The 12,080-nt window shown below is 49.7% G+C and overlaps 1 protein-coding gene across 1 annotated transcript in view; it reads right to left on the bottom strand.

Moving 5' to 3' along the window:
* LOC146785406 (uncharacterized) overlaps positions 1-12,080 on the bottom strand; it is a 2,064,968-nt gene that overhangs the window by 564,633 nt on the left and 1,488,255 nt on the right. Inside the window, exon 24 of the mRNA XM_085634420.1 lies at positions 1,938-2,176. Within this exon, the coding sequence (XP_085490546.1) occupies positions 1,938-2,176 (239 nt within the window). The remainder of the gene's footprint in view (positions 1-1,937; positions 2,177-12,080) is intronic.

Genomic DNA, 12,080 nt, shown 5'->3' with positions numbered 1-12,080 from the left:
TCGTTTAAACCCGTGGAGTCACATCTCAGTTTATGGACCCACCGTTGTTCTTGTATAAACAAAGTCCGTTTGTTCCAATAAGGATTGGAAACTATGATGGTCCATCGCAGACTTTCTGCTGGATGTCCTAGTTCAGAAAAATGTGTTAGTAATTTGGTATTGGTCTTCTTGCGTCTTATGGTGCTTTTATGCTCCCCTATACGTATCTTGACTGCTCGTGTGGTCATTCCCACATACCTCTTGTTACATGGGCAAACTATAGTGTAGACACAATTGGTAGTGTTGCAATTTGTGTGTCTAGTTTGGCGCCAAGGTGTCATTAGACCCAGGTTGATTTCTTTTGAGATCGCAGTTTCTGCACACGTAGAGCAGGAGCCACAAGGATAGTGTCCCACTACTGGTGGCAGTGACCATAATGTAGATTGGTGTGTGGGTTGTGGTTTTGGTCTTGTATGTACCAGGTGGTCTTTTAAGTTCTGCGTACGTTTGAATGCAAACAACGGTGGGGGACCAGGTTCGAAAGCTCCTGAGTTCAATATTGTCCAGTGTTTTTTGATTGCCTTCTGTACATTGTTAGAGCCGGGAGTGAACGTGGTGACACAAGTGATCGTCTCCAAATCAGGTTTTTCTTTTATTTCCAAAAGTGCTGCTCTGGGGCTATTTTTTGCTCTTTTGTGAGCTTGACGGATAATGTTCTTGGGGTAGTGTCGTACCTCCAAATTGTGCTCAAGTAGAGCTGATTGTATCTCAAACTCCTTGGTAGTATCACAGTTCCTTCGTAGACGCAAGAACTGGCCAACCGGAAGGTTGTTCCTCAGAGCACGGGGATGGTGGCTATCATAGATCAGAAGGGTATAAAGGTACAATTGGTTCACAGTACCTCACTTTCACTGGAACCTTATCTTTGTCTTTTTCATATACTTTTTAGATCCACCTGTCTCATTTGGTCCTGACGAAGCGCAATCGGATCCCTTAAGGACCTACTCATATGCGCGAAACATGTTGACCCTATTTTTCTAATACTCACACTCCCCATTCACTCACCCATCCTGAGAGTTGCAGTAAATTTTATATCTGCCCTCATTATATATTGTTCTTGAGGACCTCCAGGATCATTTTTTAATTCATGCTGGATAGAGCCGCGAATAAAGGTCTTGGTTCCTACCTAGCTATTTTAACGCACCACTCACATCCCTTATAGACATACCCACACACCCACATGCACAACTGCGGCATCTCCTAAAAAAGAACTCCGACAAAGAGCCCTCTCGCGGGGCCCGTGGGGGACTGCAGCGCCACCCCCACGAGGAGCAACGCCCTATGATGAAGCAGGACACCTGAAAGGGTGTGTGAGGGCACTAAAATTCAAAGGAGAAATTCCCCACACTCATTCCGGCCCAACCAAGCTTCAAGCACACATAGCAGCTCTCTCTACCCCTTTTTTTAGGAACAGCTACCCTCTCAAAATTAAATACGTGACTTGGAGGGAGCATGGGTACTGGACCTATTTTCTAATTACGCTCCCGGTCCCCCCCTCTTTTTGTTGATGATTGCACCAAAAATCACAGTGATCACTATTACTACGTGTACAGCACTTTGCAACAAAACAGATAGAAGGTGCATGATCTCAGATAAGTAAAATTAACCAATACGACCTCGCCACCAAAAGAATTGAAATTCTGTACAGCAGACCTGGCCTGCCAATGTAGTACTGCTATTATCTCACTTGATTTCCTTATTTTTGTCCAAAGTACATACAGAGGTCACCTCTGCACACCTCTCTTCCACCACTGCACCGCACACTTTCACCAGAGTGTCCCCGCCCCTCCTCCATGTGCACTAGAGCCCCTCCTTCCCCAGAGAATCCACTGGTCTGAGTCTCTCTTGTTACCAGTGCGCTCCATCGTGTCCCTTCTTGAATAAAGATGAGACTGCACCTGATTCGCTCTCCTTCGGTCCTCTTAATATTTGCTCTCAGCTCAGTGTTCGATCTCTGCAGGGCGTCCTTCTCTCTCGTCTCATCCCCCAGTGCTCGGCGGATTTCCAGTGACTCTTTGCGCTGGGCGTCGCGGGCCTCTTCTGCTTCCCGGTGCAGGCGGTGGGACTCAATCAGGTCTTTCCGTAATGTGTCACGGGCATCCTCTGCCAGACGCAGCTGGGTCTTCAAATCTTCCTTCTGTTCAGAAAAGCACAGACAATGATCTTAGGATACAAAAATCCGACATTTTTCTTATGAGTAAATAGGTGATGCTTAAAAAACACTCTAGAAATGGTATCAGCATCTCATCAGGATGTCACAAAATATATTTTGAGGAGTACACTATTGCTATAACGGTCTGACACATTACCCCCTCATGGGTCCTCCTCGTCCCAGTCCTTACAAAGTGAGGCAGTCCTGCCTCCAGCCAGCCAATCAAATCGCTACAAAACCAAAAGTCTAAGGTCATATAAACCTACCCTACCCCCCCCCCCCCATGCCTGTTTTTTTCTTGCTCTGACGGCCGTCGGAACGCTGGTGCTCGGTGTCTCACGTTGCTGTTCCCGGTTGTGCAGGATGTGTTGCGGTGCCGGGAGTGTTATGGTCTTACATTGTACTGTTTATTTTGACATTGTTCCGGTAGGTGTTCCGGTCGGCCGTGTTCCTGCTACTTGGCCAGAACGTACTCTGTGCGCATGTGCTTGGCTGGGGCGGGGAGTTTTCCCTTGCGTTCTGGCCTTGGGTCGTTCAGGTTGTGAGAAGTTAGCCTGGTATATGCTGTCCACTAGTTATAGCTGCTGTGGGAAGGAAAAGTGTCCAGTGTGATGGAAGATGTGAAGAACCTGAAAGCAGAGATCTGGGTCACTTGCCAGTAACCAGGGGCACGATAGCCGAATGCCCACCAATGTCGGGTGTTTTGGGTGCGATGAGGTGAAGCTTGACTCCACTGCCACGGAGACCAGGAGGCGTCGACGACTACCACAGTCTGCAGGCAGGGGATTTCGCGCTTTCTGGGGTGGCAGTGTCGCCGGGAGGACTTTGTCTCCCAGTTACCTCTAGTTCCTGGGGTTTATTCTGTTTTGTCCTCCTTGACTTCTTCCTCTTCTTCCTCTTTGTCCTCGGAGGCGGCTTCCTGGGCTGACCCAGTTGTGCAGGCAGTGGAGTCCGCTCTTGAGCGTTCTTCTGCTACTTCTCTTTTGAAGGTGCATGCTGGCGCTTCTTCAGCCTATGCTTCGCAGGTCCTTTCTGTGGGTTTGGGTACCTGTTTGACTGTCTTCCGGGTCAGGGGGATCTCACTCCTGTATTGGCGCAGATGGAGGTATTGACTTGGTTTCTGTATGCTGTATTTTTGTTGCCCTGTGGGCCCTCTCCTCGGTTGGTGGGGCGGCGGTGGTTGGTAGGGGGTCTCTCTGGACCGCGCTTTGGTGCCTTGACGCTGCTCAGACACCTTGGTCCTTTGCCTGCCTTTTGTGGATCCAGGGCTTTTTTGGCTTACTCCAGAGATGGTTTGTGCGGAGAACCTTGTCTTTTTTCCATGATGTGGTGTTTCCGGGTACAATGGGGCTTATTTATGAGCCCTTGCATCACTTTTGCGCCACGTAAAAAATGAGCCTTGTTGCACCATATTTAAAAAGTGATGCATCTAGGTAGATGCGTCACTTTGTAAACCCCTGCGCCACATTATACGTGCGCCTGGTATAATGTATGTAGGGGGGGCATTCCGACGCAACAAAGGGTTGTAGAAGTGACGCAGTGAAATTGATAAGATTTCACTGCGTCACTTCTAGGATGCAAATGCATCAATATCTTACGCCTGCCTCATGGCAGGCGTAAGACTGACACTGGCATATTTCACATGGGACTTGCCCATGTGTAATGGCCCATTGCTGAAGTTGTGTCACTTTTGTGGCACAATCCAGCAATGCGTCATTTCTGCGCCTACCGATACGTCAGAAATACTGACGTATCGGTAACTCTTTGAAACATGATGTGCATACTGTAAATATGACGCATCATTCGTGTCACAAGGAGGGCGTTATGAAAAGTGACGCATCGCTGTTTTCATGCAGCAATGCATCACTTTTCATAAATGAGGCCCTCTGTCTTTTTCTCGGCCCTTTCGTGGTCGGGCCCATGGTTGGGGGGGGGCTGCGTTCCATTTCGTTCCCGACCTCTGCAGCGCCTGCTGCTGCCCCTGGTTGTTTGTCAATTAGTGTTATGCACTGGTGGTGTCTCCATGGCCTGGTGGTTATGGTTGCCGTCTCTTCCTCGAGAGGTTATGTGTTCCAGTCCTGGTGTTTCACTGGTTGTGGGTTCCTATCTCCATTGTTGGCGCAGTTGCTATTTTTGGGGCTCGACTCCGTTGTTCCTGGTTCGTTGGTTGGGGCTGTTTCCGACTGGTTAGGCCTGTCAGTCATCGATCTTGGTTACCGGATTCGTTCTGGGGCCGTCCCCCTTTTGGACTGTTTTTGAGGTTACCCCTTTGTCCATAGGCCCCGTGATGCGATCTGCCATGTTCTCTGGCGTTGGCCAGTTTTTGTCACAGGGCACTGTTGTGCTGGTTCCGGTGGCGGTGCGGGACCTGGGATTCTGTTCCTCTCTGTAACTGGTCCCGGCGCCCGTTGATTACTTCCGCTCGATTCTGAGTCCCCGGGCTTTGTACAGCTTGGGTCATTTTTGGATAATCCCCTTGCAGTCCGTCGTTCCCCTCATCCTGGTGGGCGATTTTTGGCTTCCCTGGATTTGGAAGGCTCCTGTTTTCCCGTTCTGTTGCCAGTTTCTGGTGTTGCCTTTTCGGTCTCTCTACTGCTCCCCGGGTTTTTCCACGGTGTTGGCTCCTACTGTGGGGGTTTTGCTGAGTCTGGGTTTCCCTGTGTTTCCCTATGTTGCTTTTGTCTGGTTTCTGCCCCCCTCCTTGAGGCTCTTCTGGCGATGGTGGCGTCGATGGACTTGTTCCAGGTTCATGTTGGATCTGGCCTTTCTCATCTGGTTCCTGTTCAGGGACTTTGGTTTATTGGAGGCCTGTTTGGCACTTTGCAGGGGGCTGTTTTCTCACTCAGGCTCGGTTCTCTACCCTATTGACTCTTCTGCGGGTCCTGCGGGGTCGCTCTTCTGCCCCGGCTCAGGGTTAGTTGCAGGTCCGGGGGTTGGTGGCTGCCACCACGGCTGTGGTTCCTTGGGCTCGCCTGCACCTCCGGTCCTTGGTGATTCTTCTGTTGACTCGTTGGGACCTTTCCCATGCAGGTTATGTGGCTCTGGTTCCTCTCTCCCCTGTTCTGGTTCTTTCTTTGGCCTGGTGGCTTTGCTCTCCCGACCTAGTGTAGGGGGTGCGTTTTCTGCTTCCTTCTTTCCTCTTGTTGGCCTCGGATGCCTGTCCTTGGGGTTGGGGGGGGACGTATTGGGGTCCTTGGTGGCCGACGAGTCTGTTGGTTCGTACCCGCTTTATGGTGGCTTGTTGTTACTTGCGCCTTCATGGGTGGTCTGGGTGCGCGACTCGGATTACTTACGTGATTTGTGTCTGGGCGAACTCTCGTCTGTTGGCATTGAGGGCTGTTTGTGTTCAGGGGCTTCTGAGTTTTCATATGGGCGGCTTGGGCCGCTTCCTCCTGTCCTCTGTTTTGTGCCGTCTGTCTGTTCCTCTGTTCCGGGACCTTTGCTTTCGGATCGAGACTTTCTGGATTGGTCTTTTTGCTTCCCCTCACGATACTCTTCTCCCCCGGTTTTGTTCCGTGGTGGCCTGTCCACAGGCTTGGGGGTTGCTCTCTCGTTTCCTTGGCCTTTGGGCTTTCTGTATTCCTTCCCTCCTATTTCTCTACTCCCGAGGGTGCTGCAGCGGATTCGGGGGTGAAAGTGTCTGTGCTGTTTGTTGCTCCTTTTTGCCCTTGCTGCCTTTGGTTTCCGCTCCTGCTGCTGCTGGCGGGGGGCTGGTTTGACCGGCTTCCCTTGACTCCGGCTCCGCTTCTGTGTCCGCACCTGTCTTTGCCCTGTCTTTGTCGCTTGCTTCTGACAGCCTGGCTCTTGGGCGGCTGTCGTTGGTGTCTTTGGTCTGTTTCTTCTGTGGTGGCCTGTGGCATTCAGTTGTCGCGTCGGCCTTCAACACTTCAGAAGTGTGGTGCACGTTGGGGCTCTTTTGTCTCCTGGTGCTCTTCTCGTGGGCTGGATCCATGTTTGAGATCTGGCTATTATTCTTGTCTTTCTCCGTGATGGGTTTTTGATGGACCGTTCCCCTTACGCCTTGTCTGGTCGTTGGGCTGCCGTTCAGGCTTGCCGGGGTCCCGGGGCCTCTTTGAAGGTAGTTGCTCCTTTGGTGAGTCGGCTTCTTCGGAGCTTTAGGCTTCGTCGTCCGGTCTCTCCTGTGATAGTGCCTTCTTGGGTTTTGCCTACTGTTTTTCCGGGTCTGCAGTTGCCCCCTTTTGAGCCCTTGTTGGAGGGGAACTTGTTGTGGTTGTCCGCTAAGGTGGGTTTTTTGCTGGCCATCACCTCCGCTCGTCGGTTGGGTGCCTTGTTGTTTTCTTTCCCTTATTTTCAGTTCCTGCAGGATAGGGTTGTTTTACGGCTTGATTCGGATTTCTGCCTGGGGTTTCTTCCAGGTTTCTTTTGCAGCAGGAGGTGATACTTCCTGATTTGCCTACGTAGGGGGCTTCCCTTGTTCCTTCTTCTTTGGCAGTCGATGGGTGCGTTTGGCGATCTGCCAGTCCTATAAGTCTGTGGATCTGCCTCCTCCTTCTCAGGCGCAGGGTCGTTTGACTTGTTCTGTGTCCGCTTCCTGGGCTGAGGCGGCGGGGTCTCTGTCCAGGAGATTTGTAGTTCGACCACTTGGCAGTCCCATCACACATTTGTTAGGCATTATTGACTTGATGTTTTACATGCATCTGTTGACAGTTTTGCTGTTGGCGTTCTGAATGCTGCTGTTCGTTGATCATTCGTTTGATTAACAGTTTTGTTCTTGTTGCATGGATCCCTGGTGTCCTGCGTTTTTTCTTCCTGGTTCTCTGCTTGTGAGTTCCTCACTTTGTAAGGACTGGGACGAGGAGGACCCATGAGGGAGTAATGTCTTGTTACTTCATTACCCTGATTAGGGTCCTCCTTGTCCCTGTCCTCTTCCCTCCCTCCTTCCCTCTGTGTTTGTGTCTGGGACTTGTTGATAACAGGCATAACGGTGGGTGGGAGGGGTTTATACGACATTTGACTTTTGGTTTTGTAGCGTTTTGATTGGCTGGCTTGAGGCTGGACTGCCTCACTTTGTAAGGACTGGGACGAGGAGGACCCTAATCGGGGTAATGAAGATTACCGGTAGGTAACAAGACATTATTGAATGGCGAACACTCTCCCGACGTATCGAGAGGAAGAATATCTTAGCGGACGAGCAAAACCATAGTATACTCACAAAATGCAACTAACCAAAACCCACTAGTGATAGAAAAACACAAGCCCCCTTCTCCCGCAATACACCCGGGTCGCACCAACTCTTTGGAGTAGCAAGAAGTGAGAGTTGGATTCTAGAAGCGTGGTCAACCAGCACCTAACCATTTAATACCAAATCACAGAATTGGAAGGCATGACAGGTAAAGGATTGAAAGGCACTATACATTTCCGCCGCATATAAGAACTAAACATTATTGAAAACACAGAGACATTCAGTAGTGGTAGAACAATTCAAGACAGAATTCTCGACTGCAAAGCCACCTGACCATGGTAGCATGCAGGTAGATAACGTTCCTATTTATATCTCTAGCAGGGGCAGGTCCATAATGTCAACACTTTTACACCCCCACCCCCTCCCCAAGGCGCCAGTGACATAACGCCATCATCATATTTCAAAGACTTCACAATATAATATAGGCGAGTGATGAAAATGATGGAATGTGATTGGCACCTAAAAAAAACACAATTACCTGAGAAACACATGATTGATTTGGACTTATTTAATTTGATTTGGTTTTACACAGCGCATAGCTGCCCCAGCAACGGGGCGTCCCAGCACTACCCAAGATACAAGTGACTCGGAGCCGTCCAGATAGAGATAAAAAATTAAGCCGGGAAAAGCCAGGTCCTTAAGGCTTTACGGAACGCCAGATGATTCCGGAGCCCTCTGATGGAAACTGGAAGAGAGTTCCATAGTTTAGCTCCCAAAACTTTAAATGCAACATCCCTGCCAGGGCATCGGTGACCTAACCAGTCACCCAGAAAGTCCCGCCAATAACACAGACAGGCAACCAAGGACAAGAGCTGGAGAGTCCAATACCACCAGCAGGTCCATGCTCCTCCAGCCAGTCCAATGCCCAAAGAATCCTTTTCCCATATACAGAAGACAAACCAGTAGTGTACAAAGATGTCTAGGGTGTAGCTTCGTTATGGTCTCTGAACAAAAACAATCCCAATTTCCTGGCACACAACAATAACACTCGATAAAATATTGTCAAGCCAGTGATTTAAAAAAAAAAAAAAAGGAAACATACTTTTATTACACACACACGCAACTAAATACTACACATTAAATTGAAAATATATATATCTGATACATGGAAATACCTTTGGTGGTAGCCTTGTCATACATAACATCCTGTGGGCCCTGAACCCCATTCTCACAATACCCCTCACCCCCACTAATACCACATACCAATTCACAATATAAAGAGGTGTCATTTTAAAGAAGGCAGACCTACTGGCTTAGTCAAGGTGTCAGCGCAATAATATCAATTACCACATATTATGTTTCACCAGTGTGTTACCATGAAAACTAATGGCAACAATAATTATATTCTAATGCATTAATTATTAGAAAACCATTGCTATGTACATTATAAATCCGTCAAGAAGTAATTTCACCTCAAATTAATTACAAACCTGTTTTGGAACCTTTCTTTACACTCTACAGACTCACATAATGCAGCCATAGAGTCAACCACAAGGGCTCACCATACTCTGGAACTAAAGAACAAAGGCTCGTCTCTGGAAGTACTTGCAATACTGTAAACCTCTCCTGGGGTCATGCTTTCTAGGCCCCAGGAGAGTCAGGGTCAGTTTTTACTAAGTCACTTCGGGAGTGCTGCTGCACTCCCTGCAGCTCCACCTCCCCACAACACTTAAAACCTGAGTTGGTTGCACCACTGACCCTCTTTGCAAAAGACAATATGGAAATTAGTTTGCATAGGGAATTATGGGGTGTTCCTTGCCATTTAGCTGCATATTAGATGAGCAGCTCACCCACTCTTTATTTATTTTTAAAGCGGTCTCATGCAGCAGTATGCTTTGATCTCCACCCCCCCCCCCCCCGGGTGTTCTGGTCCTAGCAGGGACACCCACACATGGCAGATGATCATTGGGGAGCAACATGGGGAGCTCAAAGCCCCCAAGACCAGCCAGCTCCTCGTATATACTGCAGCACAGGGCAGCCAGCATTATGCTTTCTGCTTCCGCTGCGGTGGGGAGCAAGTTCTCTTACTACTCCCACCTGGGAGCCGGAGATGTGCTTTGTCCAGTAACTGCAAAGAGCGTAGGCAGGGCAAAAGAAAGTTGACCCAAATCCCCCACCCCTGAGACACAGTAGTGGAGCTGGGCAACACACTCTGACCAAGCCTTTCTTCTACCGTGTTTTGGGCCCTGGGGATGGGGTCCCAGGACCCACCCATACTAGGTCCGCCCTTGGGGAGGTGGGGAACCCCAGGGGAAATAAAGATTTAAAGGAAAAATAATTGTGTGTCAACCCCCAGGCTCAGGACAACCTCAGGGCTTCTCTTGAAATAGCGGCAGAGCACCATGTGCTTGTTTTTTTTCCTACTTTTGTGAAAGGCCAAATCTTTCAAAAGCCTTTTTACAGGTCCAGTTAGGCCAATTTTCTTCATCTTTGGCTCATTTTATTCCAGGATTATTTTCATCAGGCCTTCTAGCCGCATTCTGCAAGGAGCTGGATTCTACGTGCTAAACTTTTGGCCTGCCTGGCTCCTGGTGCACCCCTCCTACTTGTGGGGGCGTCTTGTACAGTCCCCTCACAACCAGCCAGCAGATACCCCTCTTTCCGCCCTCCACAGGCCCCAAAGTCTCCTGGCTGTCTTTCGGAGCACCTGACGAGGGCGAGGGAGTGGAGTCCAGGACTTTCCCCCCAGCTGGTTCTCAGGAGGCATAAGGAGGCAAGCACCACTGGCCCTGGAGAGATCTACCCTAGCACTGTGTGGTCTAAAGAGGCACATTCTGAAGAAAGCTGGATTCTCTGCCTCCTGTGCTAGCCTTTTTGTCTGCCTAGCTTCCAGTGCCCCTCTACTGCTGGTCGGAGTGTCTTGTGTAGCCCCTTCACAATCAGCCAGCAAAACACCCTATTGTCGCAGTCCACAGGGCCCAAAGTGTGGGGTTCTCAGGGCGCATAAGGAGAGACCCATCCTAGTCCTAGCGGTCAGCTGGAGTCAAAATCCTTAATCCATCCTTACAGGGCATCAGGTGGCTTCTCCTTCCAGCAGGACATCCTTTCTGCTGCCATTGCCTCCCAGGTCCAGGTTCTTCTCAACTGTCTCTGTTGAGCAGGGGTAGTTTTTAAAGCCGGTGGAACGTTCTGGATGCCAGGCACCCCTGGCCAATCCTAGGGTGCCACAATTTCTCCACCCATGTCCCAACACTCCTGCACAGCATTCTGGGAGAATCCATAATGGCGACGGAGGAAGCTGGTTCTGTATATACAATACCAATAAGAGGTATAGTGTAAACAGAGTCCAGTGAGTGCCCAAAGGTAAGGCAAAGGTTAAAGTAAATAATACCTTACTCTCAATTTAATGGTAGCTGGACTGAGCAGTTTGGCTTATCAGAGGGAAGTGTGAATGCATTTGGTGTACATACTCATACAAGGCAGGAACACACACTCAATGACTGATTCCCGGCCCATGGTTGTAGAAAAATATTACTTTTGGTACTTTTATTTCTAGGAACCGAGGAACCTCAGTTAAAGGTAAGTAGGCTTCTATGCAATACTTTCAATTACCGGCAATATGTTTTGTACAGTATCAAACAATACTTTGCATGTGCATGAAATGCTTCTCAATACACAAAGAGATACTTTGTATGTAGGATCACACTTAGTACAATACAGTGAGAGACCAATGCATTCCTATTGGAAAAAGACAGGTGAATAACTTACAGTTAAGTAAGTGATTAATAAGTTCAGTCTCCAGGGGTTTGGGTCAACACTGGGCCGGGGTCTGACCAAGGTAGGTACTGCACCACCAGTGGCACTGGGGCGGCCGGGTGCAGAGGTCACTGGGGCCAATCTTATACTATGGAGACTGGGGGTACCTCAAAGACGCACCAGCTACAAGTAAGTACCTGCAGTTCAGGGACATAGGCTTCGGGGGTTAAGATCAGCACCCGGAGAGGCCACCAAAGAGCACAGAGACTGCACCACCAGCGGCGCATGGGGTGGCAGGGTGCAAAGAAGGCGTCGGCCCGTTGAAACCATGGAGATTCTTGATTTGGGAAAAAAGCTGCAGGCTCGGTTCCGGAGGTTGGCTAAAGGAATCCCACGACTGGAGAGGTAAGTTGGATAGTGGGGTGGGGGTGCCTGGACGACGTTGGTTAGGCACATCAAGGCCGGGGGGCTGCGGTGCAGGGGTGTCTTTTGAAGTCATGTTTTCTCACCAGATCCGGCCGCGGTTGGGGAGACCCTTCAAGTTGAGGCTGCAGGCGTCGAGGCGGAGGTCAGGAGAGATCGCCCAATGCTTGATCCCAAGTGAGGATCGCCGGGGAGACTTCAGTGCATCAGTGGGCCACCTGCACTCAAGCCGTGGGCATCGGATGCAGATTGGTGCAAGTGTCGTGGATCCGCCTGGATCCGGAGTCCTTGTGTTGGTTTCTTTGCTGGACAAATCCGGTGTTCAGGGGAGGCCAAAGTCTTTGTTGAAGACAACACAGGTCCTCCAGGTTGCTGGCTGCGGCCACTCTGGTTTTTTGAAGCAGGGTCGCTGGAGGAGGAGGCAGACTGGTAGGGCTGGGGCCAAGTCAGTCGTCGTCATCTTCTTCACTGATGCACGGCTCCTCTGTCCTTCTTTTTCTTAGGTCATTGAATCTGAGGAACACGGTTCAGGGAAACCCTCAAAAACTAAATTTAAGGGTGTTAAGG

This window comes from Triturus cristatus, chromosome 11 (genome assembly GCF_964204655.1).
Source record: "Triturus cristatus chromosome 11, aTriCri1.1, whole genome shotgun sequence".
Taxonomy (NCBI): domain Eukaryota; kingdom Metazoa; phylum Chordata; class Amphibia; order Caudata; family Salamandridae; genus Triturus; species Triturus cristatus.
The sequence above is the reverse complement of the archived record's forward strand: the minus strand, read 5'-3'. Positions and strand labels throughout refer to the sequence as shown.